Source organism: Neofelis nebulosa, chromosome 13, assembly GCF_028018385.1.
Source record: "Neofelis nebulosa isolate mNeoNeb1 chromosome 13, mNeoNeb1.pri, whole genome shotgun sequence".
Classification (NCBI taxonomy): domain Eukaryota; kingdom Metazoa; phylum Chordata; class Mammalia; order Carnivora; family Felidae; genus Neofelis; species Neofelis nebulosa.
Genome location: NC_080794.1, coordinates 53,974,111 through 53,995,956, shown reverse-complemented (window position 1 = coordinate 53,995,956; position 21,846 = coordinate 53,974,111). Strand labels below are relative to the sequence as shown.

General features: G+C 40.8%; 2 protein-coding genes across 10 annotated transcripts; one reads left to right on the top strand and one right to left on the bottom strand.

Moving 5' to 3' along the window:
• The first annotated feature begins 390 nt into the window (after nucleotides 1-390).
• ZNF485 (zinc finger protein 485) lies at nucleotides 391-9,082 on the top strand. 3 transcript variants are annotated; one of them, XM_058697086.1, is made up of 3 exons: nucleotides 391-1,300; nucleotides 2,030-2,125; nucleotides 7,575-9,082. In XM_058697086.1, the coding sequence occupies exons 1-3, from the start codon at nucleotides 1,267-1,269 to the stop codon at nucleotides 8,654-8,656; spliced, it is 1,212 nt and encodes a 403-aa protein (XP_058553069.1). In that variant the 5' UTR covers nucleotides 391-1,266; the 3' UTR covers nucleotides 8,657-9,082. The 3 variants fall into 3 exon arrangements, with proteins under 3 accessions (XP_058553069.1, XP_058553071.1, XP_058553070.1); XM_058697088.1 differs by having other exon boundaries at nucleotides 1,278-1,300; nucleotides 7,580-9,082; XM_058697087.1 differs by lacking the exon at nucleotides 391-1,300 and having other exon boundaries at nucleotides 2,053-2,125; nucleotides 4,889-9,082.
• Nucleotides 9,083-16,490: 7,408 nt separating this feature from the next.
• Nucleotides 16,491-21,596, bottom strand: ZNF32 (zinc finger protein 32). 7 transcript variants are annotated; one of them, XM_058697089.1, is made up of 3 exons: nucleotides 21,480-21,596; nucleotides 18,677-18,816; nucleotides 16,491-17,473 (listed from the first exon to the last, which is right to left on the bottom strand). In XM_058697089.1, the coding sequence occupies exons 2-3, from the start codon at nucleotides 18,744-18,746 to the stop codon at nucleotides 16,680-16,682; spliced, it is 864 nt and encodes a 287-aa protein (XP_058553072.1). In that variant the 5' UTR covers nucleotides 18,747-18,816; nucleotides 21,480-21,596; the 3' UTR covers nucleotides 16,491-16,679. The 7 variants fall into 7 exon arrangements, with proteins under 7 accessions (XP_058553072.1, XP_058553078.1, XP_058553077.1 ...); XM_058697095.1 differs by having other exon boundaries at nucleotides 18,673-18,816; nucleotides 21,480-21,595; XM_058697094.1 differs by having other exon boundaries at nucleotides 16,491-17,431; nucleotides 18,673-18,816; nucleotides 21,480-21,595.
• Nucleotides 21,597-21,846: the final 250 nt, after the last annotated feature.

Here is a 21,846-nt window from a genome sequence, read left to right as displayed (position 1 = left end):
ACTGGGTTTTGAAGAATTTTGAGAAGTTGACAGGAAGTAAATTAGCATTTTGAAAGGAAGTAAGACCTACTTGACTATTATACAAATAAAGAGTAAAGGAAAATTTTAAAAATTAAAGATGATCCATATTCCTATTGCACTAACAAATCAAATTATTTCATTTGAAACACTTTTGTATAAGTATTTTTTAGGCTTATCCATTTTTTCCTTTTAATATGTTTTAATATGTTATGACATATTAATATGTTATGAAATATCTTCCTATTTGCTCCATAGTCTCACTATCACTTTTTAAAGCTCCTTTTTATTCTGTAGTCAACCAGCCCTGTGACTTTGAACAAGTTCTTTCAACTCTCTGAGCCTTAGTATCTTTAGCTATAAAATAGATTTACTTTATAGACCATCATGGCAGAAATGCAGAGATGGTGTTTATCTTGGGGCTTAGCACTGTGCGTGGTACATACTAAGTTGCTATTGCTGTGAGAGGCAATTGACAAATATATATTATTTCCTAGTAAATTCTAGGATAAATCCACTATCATTTTGCATGCCTTTTGGAGTTTCTATTTATTTGTGGACTGACGAATCCTTGAACACTTCTATGTTCCAGGCAGTATTTTAGGCGAGGGGGACAACAGTGACCCAAGTGGTCCCTAAGCTCCTGGAGCTCACATTACAGATCATAAATCTAGTCCTGCCAAGTAGTGAGAAATCCTGTGAAGAGAGTGAAGTGGGACATGGGATGGAGAGTGGTAGAGGATGGGAGAAAAGCGAAGAACATTCTGAGGAGGTGACATTTAAGCAAAGACCTATGAAGTGAGGAATGAGCAAATGCCAGGCCCAGAGGAGGGAGCATGATAGGCGTGTTGGAAGAACGTGAGGAGGGCAGTGTGGTTGAAATGAGGGGCCATGACCTCCTCTTATTCCTGGCTGGATTTTCCAGCTTCTTTTGATTTTTTGTTCCTGGGTAGCAAGTCTGCTTCCTGAGCTTGTCATTTACTTTCCCCCTTTGTCCTTTTGTTAACCGTGTTCCACTTCCCTCTGCATAAACAAGCTGAAGTATCAGAAGCTGGCCTTGAAGGTGTTGCTCTCCTTTTCTGATGAGGACTTCCTGGTTCCCTACTTCAGGGTATAAACATTCCTTGGTGAGAAGAATTGGGTTTGACTTTGCAGGGATCACTGACATTTGGGGACGTGGCTGTGGCCTTTACCCAGATTGAATGGAAACACCTGGATGCTGCTCAGCGGGCCCTGTACAAGGATGTGATGCTGGAAAACTATGGGAATCTGGTGTCAGTGGGTAAGGATGTCTTTTTAATTCAAAATTGATTTCCTGGGCAACTGTGTGTTTTCACAGGGTAAATGATTTGGGGTATTTATTTTATTTTATTTTATTTAATTTATTTATTTTTAAATTTTTAAAAAAAGGTTTTATTTATTTTTGAGACAGAGAGAGACAGAGCATGAGCAGGGGAGGGGCAGAGAGAGAGAGGGAGACACAGAATCTGAAACAGGCTCCAGGCTCTGAGCTGTCAGCACAGAGGCTGATGCGGGGCTCGAACTCACACGCCGTGGGATCATGACCTGAGCCGAAGTCGGATGCTCAACCGACTGAGCCACCCAGGCGCCCCTGATTTGGGGTATTTAAATCGTAAATAGGAAGTTTTGTTTGTTTTTAGCATGGACTTAGAGGCTGGAGTTTATGCACAGTCCCATCCCTCAGAAAGTCAGAGCCATACAGAGTTTAAGATGGCAGCTATGTGTGTTGTCTAGCCCAGTTTTCTAAATTTTCCATCTCAGGATTTGTCTGCCACCAACAATAGGAGTTCTCATCCTCAAGGAGGCCTGGTTTTCTAACTGACCTTCCCTCCTACCTTTCTATAACTAGCATGATTTGGACATGATTTGGACATCCTCATACCACCCTCTAGGCCTCTCTGATGTGGAAACCTTCCTGAGACTGAGGTCTGGGATGACTGCTTGTGCTCATGACCATAGTCACATTCCTTTTGTGTTTTTCTATGAACAGGGCTTCTCTCTTCCAAACCCAAACTAATCACCCAGTTGGAGCAAGGGTCAGAGCCATGGATGGAAGTACAGCAAGTTCCATCAGGCACTTGTTCAGGTGAGTGAGGCGGGGCCATTTCAAGCAGCAGCTCAGCACACAGAGTGGTGAGGAGGACTTGTTGGTCACAAGGCTCACCTCAGAGGGCGCGTGTCTGTGCAGCCGCGTGGGGGAACTTGACACCGCTTTCCTCCTCTTAATGTCATCGCTGCATCAGATGACTTGCCGTTTTTCTCCTCATTCTATCCGTGCCTGTGGAGAGCTGCTCCCTTCTCGAGGGCCTCAGGCCCATGACTTCTCGCCTGAAATCCTCAGTCTCTTCATGTTTTTTTTTTCTCCCTCCCTGTTTTCAGGCACTTGTCGGGCTGTACTTTGTTTCTATCTTCTGTCCATTTTCAATTCCTTTCAAATTCTCTCATGGTTAGCTTAATAAATGACTGTATATCCTTTTCTGGTTTTAATATCCATTATCTTTAATCATATAGTGGCAGTGGCAGATTCCAATGTAAGCATAGTTTCCTCACTATCAGATAATTATTATTTTTAGCAAACAAGTTGATGGGGAAGCATTTTCTCCCCTTTTAAAATTTCTCTGTTATCCTTTGCTCTTGGCTCTCATCTTTTTTCTATGTATACTTTGCATAAATTTCTGTAAGTCGCTTTCTTTGCATCATAATTCATTTCAAAGTCTTTAAACATGATGTTTCTCTCACCTACAACATTTATCTTGCTAGCAGTCCTTTTTTAAAAACTCTAATTGTCGGGGCGCCTGGGTGGCTCAGTCGGTTAAGTGGCCGACTTCGGCTCAGGTCATGATCTCGCGGTCCGTGAGTTCAAGCCCCGCGTCGGGCTCTGTGCTGACAGCTCAGAGCCTGGAGCCTGTTTCAGATTCTGTGTCTCCCTCTCTCTCTGACCCTCCCCTGTTCATGCTCTGTCTCTCTCTGTCTCAAAAATAAATAAATGTTAAAAAAACAAAACAAAACAAAAAAACCTCTAATTGTCATTTTGCCTATATCATCTTCAGAGAAACTTTTATAATTATATTTCATGGAAGATACCAGTGATATATATAATTTGTTTAACCTGGGTTTTTTTTTTTTTAATGTTTTTTTACTTATTTTGAGAGAGAGAGAGAGAGGAAGAGGGAACATGTGTGTGTGAGCAGGAGAAGGGCAGAGAGAGAAGGAGAGACAGAATCCCAAGCAGGCTCCATGCTGCCAGAGCAGAGCCCAACTCAGGGCTTGATCTCATGAACTGTGAAATTATGACCTGAGCCGAAATCAAGAGTTGAGTGCTTAGCTGACTGAGCTACCCAGGTGCCCCTGTTTTGTTTTGTTTTGTTTTTTAACGCTTTTCAGTAATTCTTTTGTTCTTACTATGTTTAACTTTTTTTCTCCTAAAATTTGAAAAGTTTTATTTATTTATTTTGAAAGAGAGAGAAAGCACAAATGGGGGAAAGGCAGAGAGAGAGGGAGAGAGAGAGAATCCCAAGTAGGCTCTGCACCATCATTGAGGAGCCTGATGTGGGGCTCAAATTCACAAACCAGGAGATCATGACCTGAGCTGAAGTTAGTCACTTAACCGACTGAGCCACCCAGGCACCCCCTTTCCCTCTAAATTTTTGTGTAGATTCCTTATTGAGTAATTCAGTAGTAGTAGTAACTCAGTCTTCCTTATTCTTTGTTCTTTCTGTTTTAATTTTGGTATTTTTTGAAATAAGATGTTTAGAATTTAGATGTAGTAAAAACTAGCAATGTTTCCTTTGATATTTCTTCCATCCATTTAGAAGACTAATAAATCTTTAGACAAAGATTTCACAACCATTCCATGTTTCACAGTTCATCCTCCTTTTCTGCATATTCTACTCTTTTAGTTTTTAGAAATACATATGGTACAAAATTCAGATGGTTCAAATTGTACACAGTCTTCTTCACATACCTTTGTTTATTTTTTTAAGTTTATTTATTTTTGAGAGAGAGAGAGAGAGAGAGAGAGAGAATATCCCAAGCAGGCTCCACACTGTCAGCACAGAGCCTAATGTGAGGCTCGATCCTATGATCCTGGGATCATGACCTGAGCCGAAATCAAGAGTCAGATGCTTAACCGACTGAGCCACCCAGGCACTCCCTTCACATACCTTTCTTAATCATCCAGTTCCTCTCCCTGGAGGCATTCTTATATAAATTTCTTGTGGAAATTTCTAGATATAATGTGTGCTTTGCAAGAATATACATGTATTCCTTTTTTGTAAAAGCACATGGTAGTACAGTATTGTGTATCTTGCTTCTGTAATATCTTGGAAATCATTTCACATAACTACATCATTTAGAGTGCTGTTTTATTCTTAATGGGTGTACAGTGTTTCATTTTATGGATGTACTGTAACTTATGTTATCAGTTCCCTGTTGATGGACATAATAACTATGAATGATGCAGTGATTATCTTTATACATATCAGTTCTCTCAAGTACAAGTAAATCTATAGGATAAAGTCTAGAAGAATTTGTAGGTGAAAGGGTAAGTGTATTTTTAAATTCAGTGAATATTACCAGTATCCACAGAGATTATATACATTTATACTCCTAATGACAATGTATGGATGCCAATCTGATCATACCTTGACAACAGTGTCTTATACTTTTTGATCATTGCCAAACTGATAGTTAAAAACTTTAATTTTATTGTAATTTTAGTTTGCATTTCTCTTATCAGGAGTGTAGTCGAGCATGTGTTTTTTTAAAGTTTGTTTTATATCGACTTGTTTTTGTATTGTCAACAATAATGGTAATGATGGATATGATAGTCTTTTTGTGTCTCTAACAGGATTGTGTCTAGGATTCTGCCATTTAGCTGGTTATTGGGTTGGGAAACCTGAATGTTATTATGTAGTAAGTATTTAATTCACCTCTTTCGGGGCACCTGGGTGGCTCAGTCAGTTAAGCGTGCGACTTCAGCTCAGGTCACGATCTCACAGTTCGTGGGTTCGAGCCCCTTGTGCTGACAGCTCAGAGCCTGGATCTCACTTCAGATTCTGTGTCTCCCTCTCTCTCCGCCCCTCCCCCACTTGTGCTCTGTCTCTGTCTCTCTTTCTCTCAAAAAATAAAAAATAAACATTAAAAAAATTTAATTCACCTCTTTCATTAAGAAATTATTTATTTTAATATAAGTACGATGTTGAATTTTATCAAATGCCTCTTGGTTATGATGCAGAGCTCGACCTCATGACCATGAGATCATGACCTGAGCCGAAATCTAGAGTTGGACGCTTAACTGACTGAGCCACCCAAGCACCCCTAAATTAGTATAGTATTTTTAAATCGAATACTGTGTAACCAACACTCAGGTCAAGGAAAAGAACCCTGGGAATACTACTAAATAACATGCTGATCCCTCCCAATCATTAGCCATGTTCCCCTGCCCTAACCCCTCCCCACCCAGACTAACACTGAAGTTTATTTGGCCATTTTCATTCATTGTCCTTTGTGTAGACCAAGGATTCTTAAAAATTTAGCATTCATCAGAATGCATGCTTAAGTATAATTACTAGGCCCAGCCCTCAGAGTTTTTTATTTATTTGGTTTAGAGTGAACTGAAAATTTTTACCAAGTTCCCAGGTGATGCTGATGCTAATGCTACTGGACTGGGGACCATGCTTTGAAAACATGAAATGAAATGGAGTATTTCATTCATTGTATTGCTATACCATAGCTTATTGCATATATTTGGATGGATATTTGGGATATTTCCAGGTTTTGACTAATATTAGAGATGCTGTGAACAATTTTATGGGTTATCTTTTGGTTCACATGTAGATGCATTTCTTCTGGGCACATACTTAGGAGTGGATTTTCTATTTTATAGGATGTGCATATATTCAACTTTACTACATAATGCCAAATAGTTTTTTAAAGGTTTGTACCATTTATATTTCTACCATCAGTGGGTGAGAGTACTCATTTTTCCGTATCCTTACCAGTGCTTGATATTGTCAGTCTTTTGAAGTTAGGCATTCTTTGGGTGTGTTGTGTATCTCATGTGGTTTTAATATCCTTATCCCTGATATCTAATGAGGTTGAGGGCATTTGCAAATGTTTATTGGCCATTATATATCATCTTTCATGAAATATCTATTCAGAGAGCCCTTTGTTGATTACATATGCAGTATCACCCTTCTCTCTGCTTTTCATTATTAATGGGCTTTTGATGAATAGAAGTTTTAATTTTAATGATCTCTAGTTTATCAATCTTGCCCTTTCTTGACAGTGCTTTTTGTGTTCTTTTTAATAAATCTTTCCCCAAGTTCATGAAAACATTCTTCTATGTTAACTTCTAGGAGCTTTATTGTTTGCCTTTTAGATTTATCATACTTTTGAAACTGATTTTTTGTGCATGGTAAGAGGTAGCGTTCATGTTTAACTCTCCCAAAAAAGTACCAGTGTTCCTCACTGCTCTGCAAGCTACCTTTGTCATAAAACAGATGTCCATATACTTGCATTTCTCTTCATATGACTAATTTGCCTCTACCTACCTTTACAATCAGTATCTTGAAATTTTCTCTAGTTTAACCATTATACATTAAATGTATATCCCTTTAAAGGCCATTTGAAGGATCTGGGCTGTTACTCACCAGGCTTCATTTCTTGCATTTTCCTAAAAAAATAAATCTTAGCTCTAGTATCTGATGTATGGAATCATAATAAATATAAATACAAATAATAAAAATATAAATATATGTGTATGTGTATATATATCTATATCTGTATATAAGAAAAATTCATTCAGTAAAAGAATTGATCATTGATTGTTGATTTATCACAAATATGGCTTCATTAGTTTTCTGGCATCTACTTGTCAGCATCATCTTGCCTATTTTCTCTTGGGTCTTGTGTGTGTACTTTGTAACAACAACAACAACAACAAAAAAGTCACAATTTGGTATGTTCTTTTTTAGGTATGTTAAAAACTTAGATTAAAGTCTAGAATCTTTTAGGCCTGAGAACTGTTTTGGTTCCTTAAATGTTTTGTCTGGTTTTTCTCTGAGACATTAAATATTGGTTCTCTGTTAAATTCTCACAATGAAATGTTATCCTTAAGTTCTTGGAGACATTAAAATGTTCTCAGATGTACTACCCTACAGGATTCTGTGCTAGCAATCATGGTTTGCTTTGTGATACTTGGTTTTCTCTGCAAATTTGTGTGTATTCTCACATTCTCATCTATTTTTGGAGGGGCGGGTTCTGTGTTACCTTCCTAACTTGCCAACTTCTTAGATGCTCTTTGCGTTCTTTAAATACAAAGTTTATAATATAACTTCCTGCCATTTCTTTAGACGCCCACTTAACTTTTATCTTTAGTCTTGCCGTCTTTTCTTAGCAAGAGTTACAAGTGGGATGCATTAATTTTACATAACCCTTACTTGTGTAGAAGAGAACATTATTCTTATCCTGTGCAGCTCACACTTTCAGTATTTCAACATAGAGAGTGTTTGAATTAAAAAAATTTTTTTCAGTCCAGGAGTACTGGTTTGAAACAAAGGTGTCCACCCTAAAGCAAAATACCTCTGAAGGATCTGATCTGGGAGAACAAACAAAAATTGACATGATGGAGAGAGGCCTGGACTGGGAGGGCAGAAGTTCTACAGAGAAGACACATTATAAATGTGAGGAATGTGGGAAAGTCTTCAAATACAATTCCTCCTTTATTAGCCACCAGAGAAATCATACTGGTGAGAAACCCCATAAATGTAATGAATGTGGGATAGCCTTTATGAGCAGCTCATCCCTTTTAAATCATCGTAAAATCCACACAGGCAAGCAACCCTATAGATGTATTGAATGTGGGAAATTCCTTAAGAAGCACTCAACATTTGTTAATCATCAGAAAATTCATTCTAGAGAGAAGCCTCATAAATGTAATGAATGTGGAAAAGCTTTTGGAAAGAACTCTATCCTTTTACGTCATCAGAGAATTCATACCGGTCAGAAGCCCTACAAATGTAATGACTGTGGGAAAGCCTTTGCTCAGAATGTAGCCCTTACTCGTCACGAGAGAATACATAGTGGAGAGAAGCCTTTTACATGTAAGGAATGTGGGAAAGCTTTTAGGGATAACTCAACTGTGTTGGAACATCTGAAAATCCATACTGGGGAGAAACCATATCAATGTAATGAATGTGGAAAAACCTTTAGGAAGAGCTCAACACTTGTTAGCCATCAAAGAATGCATACCGGAGAGAAACCCTATCACTGTAGTAAGTGTGGAAAATCTTTCAGGTATAGCTCATCCTTTGCTGGACATCAGAAAACTCATAGTGGAAATAAACCCTATCAATGTAATGACTGTGGGAAAGTCTTTATGAAGAGCTCAACCCTTATTGGACATCAGAGAATTCATACTGGAGAAAAGCCCTATCACTGTAAGAAATGTGGGAAATCCTTCAGACATAGCTCTGGCCTTGTGGAACATCAGAGAATCCATACCGGAGAAAAACCTTATGAATGTAATGCATGTGGGAAGGCTTTTCCTCAGAGTTCAGCCCTTAAACAACATAAGAAAATGCATAACAAAGAAAGAGCCGTCAAATGTAATTAGTGTGGTAAATCAGGCAAAAGTAATTATTCTTTTTGACCGTCAAAGGGGAGACATTCCACAAATCACACACTTAACAAAAATAGTCTGTGTACCTCTATCCTGGAGAACTTCTCACTTGTGAGGATGTTCACTGTAGTATGGTTTGTATTATTGAAATATTTGAAGAACCTAAATGTTTATCAATATGGAAATAGTTACTATAGAACGCTATGTAGCAAGTAAAAAGAATGAAGTAGAGCTCTATAGAGAGCCGTAGAAATATCCCCATGATACCTTGTTCCAGTTAAAAAAAAGTAAGTTGCAGAAAATCTACATATTGTGGTCCAATTTACATTTTAAGAAATGAAGCTATTTTATTTATATGTATATATCCTATGTATTCAAAAAGATCTAGTAAAATAAAGTCCAGAAGTTTTTTATCTTTGAGAAGAATGTTTTTATTGGTATGATGAAATGAAATTTTTACTTTGACTTTTCTTTTGAAATATTTAATCGCATATACATTAATGTATAATTTAACATAGTTAAACCTAGTTGTCTTTCTAAATAGAAAATTCAGAAGCCATAAAAATAAAATAAATAACCACATAAAAAGTAAAAGCTTTTGTATGCCTATAGGCTTCATGGTGTTAAAATACAAAGAGCCAGACTTGGAGAGAATATTATCACCATCATAAATAACAAACAATACTTAGAATATCTAAAGAGTTCATAAAGGTACATAAGAATAATATAAAAATCCCAGTGGAGAAATGGCTTGGAATATGAATGTACAGTTGTCAGAAAAAGGAAATATAAATAGTCCAAAAGAATTAACCAGCTTTAGAGAAATGTGAATTAAAATGATCAGATTTTTTTTTGTCATTCTTGGCAAAAATTAATAAGATAGAAAATATTTTGTACTTTTGAGGGTGCAAGAAAATAGGCACACTTACGTATTGTTGAAGGAATTGTGAATTAATGAAGTGTTTGGTGATGAGAAGCATAATTTGATTGTATCTGCCAACTTTTAGAAAGCTTGTACTCTTTGACTTAACATTTCTACTTCTTAAAATCCAATAAAGAGTAAAGGCAGTCTTTAGAGCACTATAGTAATGCACAATTTGAGTCACCATAATATCTATCACTAGGGCAATGGTTAAATTAAGATACATGCATTCTTTGGACTACCATGCAGTAATTTAATACATAGCAATTATAAGGCAATCATTCAATCAATAAACACTTAATGGGTTAGTTTTTTAACTGACACGGAAAGATAACCAAGACTTTAAGTGGGAAAAAAGCCAAATTATATAATGGTGTAGGGCCCCTTTTATATAGTTTGTGCATTACTTCAATCTTTTATAATACAAATATATCAGTGGTAGTTTAAAACATAAGCTAAAGCCAGATTATTTATGAATTTTATAGAACAGAAGGGAAAGGAACTAAACAGTCAACTCAAGAAACTAAAAATGGTTAGTATTAATTAGTAGCACCTTTGGGCATATGTGTGTTATTAGTGAAAACTGGTTAAGCTTTGGATAGCAGTTTGACAACATGAATGTCAATCTAAATGTACGCTCCCATTGACCCAGAAAATCCACTCTCAAGGAAATAATTTGATTAGCTTACAAAGCTTATATTACTCATCATAGCATTGTTTATAATAAAATCCTGAAGAGAAGTGGGAAAAACACCTAAATTAGGAAAACGTTTAAATAAATTATAGACTTTCAGACTGGCATCCCAGTTACTGCTGGCACACAACAAGCCACCCAAACGTAGTTATCATTTTGTTATACTCACAGACTTTGTGAGTATCAAGAATTCAGAAAGAGCATGGCAGGGACGACTTTCTAACAGTGTGAAGTTTCGGTCTCAGCTGGGAAAACTCAAGACTGGCATTGACTTAACAGTTGCCTGGTTGAATCATTTAAGGGTGACACAGTAGAGTAGCCACAAGTGGCTATTGAGCAGTTAAAAAGAGGTTAGTCTGAGTTGAGATGTGTTATAAGTGTAACACATACATTGGGTTTTGAAGATGTAGCATGACAAACAGAAACTAAAGTCTCTCGGTCATTTTTATGTTCTATATCAAAATGATATTTTGCATATATAGGTTAAATTAAATATTAAATTTATTTAAAATGATTTTAATGTGTCTGCTAGAAAATTTAGTTATATATGCAACCCATATTTGGGGTTCGCATCGTATTTCCATTGGTCAATACTGATCTGAATGCCTTCTCACAAATTTGGTGGTAGACGCTATAGGCTAGAACCTCAGGTAGGGCTTTCTGTACAGAGGGCACCCTGGCAGGACAGCTGAAGCTGAAGAAGGTGCAGCCCGGGGCAGTCCTGGGGCTCTCCATGCAGAGGGTGCCCTGGCAGGATAGCTGAAGCTGAAGTGAGTACAAGCCAGGGTGTCCTGGGGTGCTCAGCACAGGAGGCACCCTGGGGAGGGGGGTGGCTGGAGCAGAGGCAGGGCGTGGGTCTAGGGTTCCGGGGGTGCTGCTTGCAGGGGGTGCCCTGGCAGGGTGGCTGGAGCTGAGGTGGGTCATCGGTTGGGGGTTCCCAGGGTACTCCATGAAGGGAGTGCCTTGGCAGGGTGACTTATTTATAAATGGAAGTTTGTACCTTTTGACTCCCTTCACCCATCTAACCCCCCTCATCATCATAGATTAATTTGCCATGTGCTTATTTTTTTCTGGGCTCTCTTCTCTATTCCGTTGATCTGTGTGTCTGTTTAATGCCAGTACCATACTGTTTTGATTGCTATAGCTTTATAATATGGTTTAAAATCAAGGAGCATGTTGCCTCCAGCTTTGTTCTTATCAAGATTGCCTTGGCTGTTCCAGGTCTTTTATGGTTCTATACAAATTTTGGGATTGTTCTATTTCTGTGAAAAATGCCATTGGAATTTTGGCAGGGATTTCACTGAATCTGTAGATTGCTTTGAGTAGTGTGGACATTTTAACAATAATAACTCTTCCATCCATGAGCATGGACTATCTTTCCATTTATTTGTCTTATTTGATTTCTTTCATCAATGTCTTAGAGTTTTCAGTGTATGGGTCTTCCACATCCTTTGTTAAATTTATTTCTAGATATTTAATTCTTTTTGATGCAATTGCGAATGGGATTGTTTTCATAATTTCTCTTTCTGATATTTTGTTATTAGTGTACAGAAAAGCAACAGATTTTGTATATTTCATTTCTTTTTTAAAGTTTATTTTTATTTATTTTGAGAGAGAAATAGAGGGGAAGTGGGGGAGGGGCAGAGAGAGAGGCAGAGAGAGAATTCCAAGCAGGCTCCACACTGTCAGCACAGAGACCGATGCAGGGCTTGAACCCGCAAACCGTGAGATCATGACCTGAGCTGAAATCAAGAGTCAGATGCTCAACCAACTAAGCCACCCAGGCGCCCCTGTGTATTTATTTATACAACTTTATTGAATTCATTTATTAGTCTTAACGTTTTTGTGTGTGTGTGCGATGTCTTTAGGGTTTTCTATATATAAGATCATGTTATCTGCAAATAGTGACACTTTTGCTTCTTTCTAATTTGAAATAAAATGCCTTTTATTTCTTTGTCTTGCCTAACTGCTCTGGCTAGGGTTTTAATTACTATGTTGAATAAAAGTGAGGAGAATGGGTATCCTTGTCTTGTTTCTGATCTTAGAGGAAAAGCTTTTAGCTTTTTACTCTGCGTATGATGTTAGCTGTCCTATATGGTCTTTATTTTGCTGAGGGGTGTTTCCTCTTACCAACTTTATTGAGAGTTTTTATTGTCAGGAACAGATGTTGAATTTGGTCATATGCTTTTACTGTATGGAGATGATCACAGGATTTTTACCCTTCATTTGGTTAATGTGTGTCACCTTGATAGATTTGTGGATGTTGATCCATAAAAACCAACATGAGCATGAGACTACATGAGACACACGCATGAGCACCTTTCTGGGAAATACTGGTGCTGTGGAGCACGGCAGAGGGAGAATGTGAAGATGACGTCCTCTGAGGTCTCTGGAGAGAATTACCGTGTGCCCTTACCTGTGTGTTCAATTACAATCCTGCCCTTCGCGCCGCGGCTATGAAGATAAGCTAATAGGCTTCTTTCACAGAAACACTGAGTGCCTTGGTCTGTTGTCTCTTGTTGTGCCCTGAGGGTGGTAGCCAGTCAAGAGCTTATTTCTACCTTGGTTACAGTCCTGTGGACCCATGGGCATAAGCCCCACTGGGCACCAGGTTCAGGTGACCTAGAGTTGTCCCCCTAGGCCAGAGCTGCAAGAAGTGGTGTGCCAGAGGAGGGCATAAGCTCCCTCCTGGGAGATAACGGGTGAGCTGAGTAGTGAGGCAGAGGCAGGTGCAAAGATGGTGCCAGCCATCTTCCACCTCTGGAGATGCAAGGCCCCTAGGGTGTACGTTCAATTAGAGGCTTGTGCCTCAGGCCATCACTTTAAGATAATACTCCTTTTTAATTTTTTTTGAGAGAGAGAGAGAGGGAGAGAGAGTGCAAGTGAGCATGAGCAGGGGAGAGGGGCAGGGGCAGGGGGAGAGAGAGAAAGAATCCTAAGAAGTCTCCAAGCTCAGCACAGAGCCTGATGCGGGGCTTGATCCCCACAACGTTGGGGCCAAAATCAAGAGTTGGACGCTCAATGAACTGAGCCACCCAGGTGCCCCGAAAATACGCCTCTTTCACATGAAGTCTGGGCACCTCTCAACTGGCTGCCTCTTGTGCTTTTCCCTGGGGTGAGTCCAAGTGTGAGTGTCCCCCTGCCTTCCCCCCTTAAAAGTTTATTTATTTTGAGAGAGAGAGCACAATGGGGAGGGAAGAGAGAGAAGAGGAGAGGGAGAGAATCCCGAGCAGGCTCTGTATTGTCAGTGTGGAGCCTGACGTGGGGCTCAGTCTCAGGAACCGTGAGATCATGACCCCAGCTGAGAGCTTAACTGACTGAGCCCCCCGGGCGCCCGAAGTGTGAGAGCCCTTTAAGAGCTGTTTTTCAGTTCACTCTAGTCTTGTGGGTCTCATGAATGTGAGTCTTATTGGTTTTCAAAACTACATGTTTTGGGGACTCCTGTCTTCAGTCTTAAAAGTTGGAATAACCAATGTGGGGCTAAGCTCTTTTCTCCTCAGGTTGTGTATTCCCTCCTGATTGTGGTTTGCTGTACTAGGGGTAGGATTTATGGCAAAAGGGTCTCAGCCTCTTCTACCTGCTTCAATGTGAGGTTTTTAAATTTGTGTTATAGGGGCGCCTGGGTGGCTCCATCGGTTGAGTGTCCGACTTCGGCTCAGGTCACGATCTCGCGGTTCGTGAGTTCGAGCCCCGCGTCAGGCTCTGGGCTGATGGCTCAGAGCCTGGAGCCTGCTTCCCATTCTGTGTCTCCCTCTCTCTCTGCCCCTCCCCCATTCATGCTCTGTCTCTCTCTGTCTCAAAAATAAATAAACATTAAAAAAAAATTTAAATTTGTGTTATATATAGGAGTCACTCAGCTAGTTTTTAGTTTTGTAAAGAGGACATGGTTCCATATGTGGCTGTAGATTAAATGTATCTGTGGGAAGAGGGGAGTCCAGGATCTTCTTACAGTGTCCTCTTAAACTGGAACTCTCTTTTGTTATTACTGTAATATAAGCAGCCAACAATCTTTGAAGAAATCTAATAATACATGTATCAAGAATAGAAAGAATATTTTGGGGCGCCTGGGTGGCGCAGTCGGTTAAGCGTCCGACTTCAGCCAGGTCACGATCTCGCAGTCTGTGAGTTCGAGCCCCGCGTCAGGCTCTGGGCTGATGGCTCGGAGCCTGGAGCCTGTTTCCGATTCTGTGTCTCCCTCTCTCTCTGCCCCTCCCCCGTTCATGCTCTGTCTCTCTCTGTCCCAAAAATAAATAAAAAAACGTTGAAAAAAAAAAATTTAAGAATAGAAAGAATATTTTTAAAGGCCCTTTATATTTTCTGACCTATTTACTCCTTATTTACTAGTTCTGCAGAACTAGCATTCTATCCATATATAGCTGTGTCTGTATGTATTTATCTCTACCTATCATGCAGAAACTTTCCACACCTTTAAAGAGCTCTTCAGACTTATTCTTGGAAGTCATGTAGCATCAGTTCTGCTATTTTTTTGTGTTTGAAGCAGTCACAAGCCGATCCAGATTCAAGTGGAGGTGAAACAGACTTCCATCCCTTCGTGAGATCAGAGAATTTGTGGGCAGTGTTTTTAAACTGCCTCGTTACTGAAGTATCTATCTAATAAATTTCTTACAGTGCAGGACTGCTAGAGACTAGCATTTACTTCTTCATATTAACTTGTATCTGGGTTAACTAATCTATGTCTTGCCTTCTATGTTGTCAAAATAAATGTTTATTTTTAAATCTTAAGCTCTCCGGTGAATCTTAAATCATGATTTCCTGTTTTGGTTTAATCAGTAAGTAAATCTCAAGTTGTTCTCCCAGACTTTTCCTTTTCTTTTCATAGTATCTTATCCTTTTAGAAAATATGTTCTATTATTGCTGTATAATAATCTAAATATTTAGTGGTTATACCATCACTTTTGATTTCTCTCACGATTCTGTTAGGAATTTGGGAAGGCTGTTCTTACTGGGGTCTCTCATACAGTTTTGGTCAGATGTCACTTGGGGCTCCAGTCATCTGTAGGTTACACTTGGCTGGACATCTACAATAACTCACTCACGTGCCTGGTAGTTGATGCTGGCTATCTGTTGGGACCTCAGCTGAAGCTGTCCACTGGAGCACTTATAAGCAGCTTTGTCCATCATAGTGGTCTTAAGTTAGGCTTTTCACACAGCAGCTAGTTTTCTCCAGAGTAAGTGTCTCAAGAGAATTATGTAGAAATTTTTCACACCTTTAAAGAGCTCTTCAGACCTATTCTTCGATATCATGTAGCATCAGTTTTGTTTTTTTGTTTGAAGCAGTCACAAGCCTACCCAGACTCAAGTGGAAGGGACAGACCCCCATCTCTTCATGAGATTAGTGTTAAGGGACTTGTGTGCAGTGTTTTTAAAATATCTCATTGTTACTGAAGTGTACTTTACACGTGAGAAAACGCATAGACTCTAATGTTGAGTTCAGTACACTTTGACAATTCTATAGACCCAGGCATCCACCATCTGAAACCTGAAATAAGCTATGGCGCTTGTTTTCACTCTATAAGGTTGCCTTGTGCCCTTTTCAAGTCAGTCCTTACCCAGTCCCCTCCCCCTATAGTTAGCCACTATCTGACTTCTATTACCATAGAGTAGTTTTTCTTGGTGTGTGTGTATTTGTGTTCTTTCACTCAATATAAAGCTTTGAGATTCTTCCATATTATTGTATCAGCTGTGTTATTTTTTATTGCTGAGTTATATTTCATTATATGAACATACCCCAATATATTATAACTTTACCTATTGTTGGGTTTTATCCAGTTTATGACTATTATGAATTGGGATGATATGAACATTCTTCTATACTTTTTCAACTGGTATCAGGGTATCTTTGGGAGCAATACTGCATCACTGATCAAACCCATAGTATTTCTAAAACATTTCTGTGTCCAGAGACCTTTGATATAATTTACCTCTTTAGATCATAAGGATTTGCTATCAAGCTTTTTGGGATGAATTCTTACCAGTGGTTTTGAATCCAATACAAAATTGATTTGAACATGTAAAGAAAAGATCTTAGCATTCATAAGGGGCTGATTTTTTAAAAAAGACTAATGATGTCAACTACAGATTTAAAATCTCTATCTGTTATACACAGAACAATCTCCCAGTATGCGTGAGATTAATGGAGTTACTTTGGGAAATCAGGTCCAAATAAACTGACAGAAATTATGAAACATATGTGATAATGATAATAAACAAGACATTTATTTTTCATATTCATTTGGGGGAAAGGAAAGAAGTCAGTATGCCCTACCCAATGATGGTCTTTCTGAAAGAGTCTGCATTCATTCCATAGAATTGGATAGGTTGCTCGATCTGAGGATTTTGTACTTTTAATTCATAAAGAGAACTTCATTTGAAGAGAGTGGTCAAAGGGTGAGTCTTTGTGAGCAGCTTCGCTGGTGCACGGCCAGACTCCCCCTCTGAGTAAAGCTTTTCCCACACTGGCCACACAGATAGGGTGTCTCTCCTGTGTGGATTTTGCCATGCAGGATACAATTCCCCCTGGTGTGGAAACTCTTCCTGCACTGTGTGCAGGCATAGGGTTTCAGGCCTGTGTGGACTCTGATGTGAACAATTAAGCTTCCTTTCTGACTGAAGGCTTTTCCACACTGATCACATCTATAGGGCTTTTCACCACTGTGAACTCTTCTATGAACAGCAAGGTTACTTTGATTCCTGAAGCTTCTCTGACAAATAGCACACTCATACGGTTTCTGTCCAGTGTGGAGTCTTTCGTGAACGGCCAGACTACCTCGTTGACTAAAGCTTTTCCCACACTCCTTGCACTGATAGGGCTTCTCTCCTGTGTGTATTCGCTGATGTGTAACAAGATTGCCTTTGGCCCTGAAGCTTTTTCCACAATGGGTACACTCAAAGGGCTTTTGACCGGTGTGGATTCTCTCATGCAAGGTTAGACTACCTTTTTGCCTGAAGGATTTTCCACATTCCTGACACTCATAGACCCTCTGTCTCACTCCAGGTGAATCTTCCTGTAGTGTCTTAGAATCTGGGGATTTTTGTTCCAGCTTCTCCCTTCTGAAAGAATTCTGGAAATCCCAGCTTGAGGATCCTGTGGCCTCAGAGTGGTCATATTTGTGGTGGGCTTCTGTCATCACATCTGGTAAAATGAGAGGGAAGTCATGTAAGATGCACCAATATGCTGAGTGGGAAGAACAGGGAAAAAAGAAACAATGCTTTGAGTGCTTAGGTGCCAGCCATTATACTATGAACTTTGCATAGATAATTTAATCCTGAGAACAATACTATGAGATTGCTACAGATAAGGAAATGAGAGCATAGGGAAGTTGTCAAAGACCTTGCAGCTAAGTGTAAAGTTGGGATTCAAACACAGGCATGCTCCACAGTAGTATATTGCCTCTAAATTTAGTTTAATTTAGCCTTAGGCTTAGAAAAATTATGAAAACTACATAGGACCAAATAGAGCCCCATACCCAAGTTTTATCGGACTCCAAAAAAGTTTATGGATCCAGGTTGCGTAGGGCCTAAAGCTCTAAAATTTTGGAGGCACTCCAGTAAGAAAAAATATAAAAGTTGGTATAGGCCTTGAAGAAATCAATAAATGAGAAATCCATCTGTATACCAATCTGTTTTCCTGACAGTAGAGTAAGCTCCGTGACAACAGAAAAAATATATATCAGATCGTTTTGTACATTACATCTATTATCTAATCCCTGCAACCCTGCAAGGTAGAGTTTATTGTCCCATTTTACAGGTGAAGAGCCTGGAGCTCAAGGAAATTAAATAATTTATCTGATACCATAGATCACATTAGGACAATTATAGAATCTGATCCAAGAAACTTTCCCCCTTAAAATCCATGCTATTTCAGTCTATTAAGCCACGGTGGAACTGAGACCAATTTTGGTTTGGAAGTTATTCTCAAACACTTCCTATGCAGATGCTGACTGACAGCGTTTTCCGTATTGCCCTGCCTCTGAGCCTCCTACTGCACTGGGCCCTTCATCACTATTAACAGTTTTCTTGGAGTCATCCTAGGAAGATTTTCTCCTCGTTCTTCTGCCTTACCCTTGTTCAGTGACTGTGCTGAGATGTAAAGCTGCTCATTCATTTTCTCAGAGACTACCTCAAAACTGCGTCCATATCAAGACCATTCTCTTGCTTGATTTCTACCGCTGAGTGGGAAGAACAGGGAAAAAAGAAACAATGCTTTTCTAATTATTTCTAATTTTAGCTTGCAAGCTTTCCTTGTAACCCCCAGGAACAGTGAACTCCTCCAAAGAAATGTCTCCTCTGCTTCCTCAGTCTGCTGACCAGTGCTTGAGGACAGGGACACTGAATGTTGTGAGCTGAGGGCATCTCAGCGATCAACCGACTCACTCACTGAAAAATGCTACATTCTGAGCATATCTTCCGTGACAGTCCAGCAGGGTAGCTGTTGGAAATCCAAACATGTCCACGCCTGCCGTATGACCTTAATCACCACCTCTTCATATGATTCTTCCATGGGCTGTTCTTGAACACCTGAGGAGGAAAAAGCAAACAAACAAAAAACAACAACAAAAACAAACAGGAAAGGGCAGGAGAATTGATAAGTGAGAAGGATAAAGTCAACATGAGCTCCAGTTTGGGGTGAGTAAATGGAGGAAATCTGGACTGATATAATTTAAGTCAACTATAATGTGACTGCAAAGTTGGCCAAAAGGTGCCATGACCACACATAAATGAGTCAAACTGGAAACACGAGGTGGGAAAGCAGAGAACACGTAAACATAAATCTCTTCCTGCCAATCCCAAGATAATGGTCACTCCTGTTTGTACTTTAGCCTTGGCATGTGATTGGGATCTCCCACTTCCTTTCCCCATCTAACCAGCTCTTTAGTGCTCTTTTATCCTTCAAGCCTCCAAAGGAATTCAGAATCTAAAAAAACCCGGGGCGCCTGGGTGGCGCAGTCGGTTAAGCGTCTGACTTCAGCCAGGTCACGATCTCGCGGTCCGTGAGTTCGAGCCCCGCGTCAGGCTCTGGGCTGATGGCTCAGAGCCTGGAGCCTGTTTCCGATTCTGTGTCTCCCTCTCTCTCTGCCCCTCCCCCGTTCATGCTATGTCTCTCTCTGTCCCAAAAATAAATAAAAAACGTTGAAAAAAAAAATTAAAAAAAAAAAAATAAAAAAAATAAAAAAACCCAACATTTCAGCCGTCATGATTGGTTTTAGGATGCAAATGGCTCTAGCTCTCCCCTCCAGATCCCCCTGGGTTATAAGGACAGAACAAGAGATCTCGTATGTTTACCTTTTAGCAATATTTAGGAGGTTTCGGATCCAGACTGCCCTCTCCTACTCTTCAAGGTATGAGAATACCAATTCTATGTGTAAATACTTGTCAATTCCTGGGAAAGGAAGACCTACTCCAGACTCCCAAAACCAAGCCAAGGTACTCCAACTAGGATAAGTAACCTGCTCCAATTCTCAGAGCCAATAAGGAGTCAACGATAGGCAAAGGATCAAATTAAAGACTTTTGAGGTCCAAAGTCTATGCCCTTACAGTAGACAGTTCTCTAATCACTAAAGAGCTGGTGAGAATTTTTATAAAATGGAATCGAATGTAACAGTGCTTGACCAGATTTTACTAACCTTCAAGATCCTAGGAATCCTCTTGCTCCATATTATCTATCCCTCCCCCCCCCCCCTTTTTTTTTGAGTATTTCCTTCTTACTTTAGGATCCTCATTACCGAATTCTTACACTTTATGCAGTGGTTCAATGTGTACTCCTTATTTCCATCAACTATATTTCATCAAAATGCTCGCCTCCTGATTTAATGCAATAGCAGTGTGATGCTACAGTGCTTCGTTTTGTTAAAGTAAACAAATGCTACACTTGACAGCTGTACACTTGGCTACGTGTTGTTTTGACTGGAGAGGCATTTAAAACTTGTATTTGGAAAAAACCAAAAAAACCAAAAAAACTTGTATTTGGAGGCCTCGCTTCCAATTTGGAGTAGAAGCTACAAAGGAATCCTCTGTGATTCATTTGTTAGTTCAAGGCGTTACTGCTCAACTACTGCACATCCATCAAGAGTCAGTGGAAAAGGCATGAAAACTGCTACCCAGGGTTGGACTCTGTCCCTGGGGCATCCAGCAAATAGTCTGGTCCGAACAAGAGGGTAGAATTTATAGCTCTACCTCTGCGCATGCTGAGATCTTCCAACAAGTAACAACTCAGCTGTGTCTCTTGATTAAAAAAAAGGACATTGTCTTATTTTTCTCCCTAGGTCACAAATCTGAGAAAATGGTTTCCAGAAGATTTTAAAGAAGTAGCTTTATTAGTGGAAAATTGCTTTTCCTATCAGAAAGGCTATTTATCCTTTTGAAAAACTCAGAATTAGGCCATGAGAAACTTGGATTCTTGCCTTGTCTTCTCCATTACCCCCACACAACCTTAGGCAAGTAACCAAACAGCCCCGGCTCTATCTTCTCACTGACTAAATGGGTTAATGACACTGTCATATCACGTCGATCTTGGGAGAACGAAAGAACCAAATGTGCAAAATCTCTGCTACAACCTACAGACTGAAGGCCTGATGCTGAGAGTCCTCAGGAGAGGCCCAGCAGAAGGGGTAAACTTTGCTGTCTTGGTAACCTCTTGGGTGATAGTTTTAGGGTTAGAAGATGAGAGGAGGGTGATTCTTTTTCTCCACACATCTGAGTCCATTTTGTCTTTCTCCCATTCTCCACCCTGACAAGTCTGATCTCTCTCCCATTCCCCCTCCCTGGAGATTGCGTTTTTCCTCCCGGACCGTGTCGTGAAACCCTCGCTGCAGGCCCCTGGGCACACCTGCCTGTGGCCTCCCCCTCCCGCGTCTCCAGGGTGCGGGGCCTTCACCCATGCTCTGCCCTGCGGAGCGGCGGTCGGAGGGGCCCCTGCTCCCCCGGGCACACTCTCCCCTCCCGCCTCAGCACCCCACCCCGGGCCCGCCCTGCGTGCTGGACCTCAGCATCCCGCTCTCCGGTCCAGCTGGACCCTTCTCTGCGGGCCGCACGCCTCTCCCCTCGCGGGCGGCCCCCCTCGGGGCTCAGGCCGGCCGGGCCTGCTTAAGGCCACTGGGGCCTCGGAGGGCCAGGGGGCGGCGGCCCGCCCACGCGGCTCCGCCTTGCCTGGGCTCACCGACCCGGCCGGCGGCCTCACTCACCGCAGCGGCGCGCGCCCGCAGACAGACAAAGGCCGGCGCGGAGCCCACAGCAGCGCCGGCGCGAGCAGACCGAACTACAACTCCCAGGAGGCTCCGCGCGAGCCTGCCCGCCAGGTCCCGGGCCTTGGTCGTCCCGGTTTCTCGGAGCACTGTGGGAAACGTAGTTCGGCGGCGCGCCCTGCAGCTCGGGCTCTGGAGGGTCTCCACCGGCGCGGGGTCCTCAGGCGGATCCCCTTTGGCCTCAAGGAGGAGGCGCCCTGTCCAGTGACCCAGACGCAGCGGCTCAGATTAGCTAGGCCTGGAATAGCAGCCTCGGGAAGCCGTCTGCTGGGCCAGGAAATCGGGAATCCGGGGTTCTTGCAGGGCT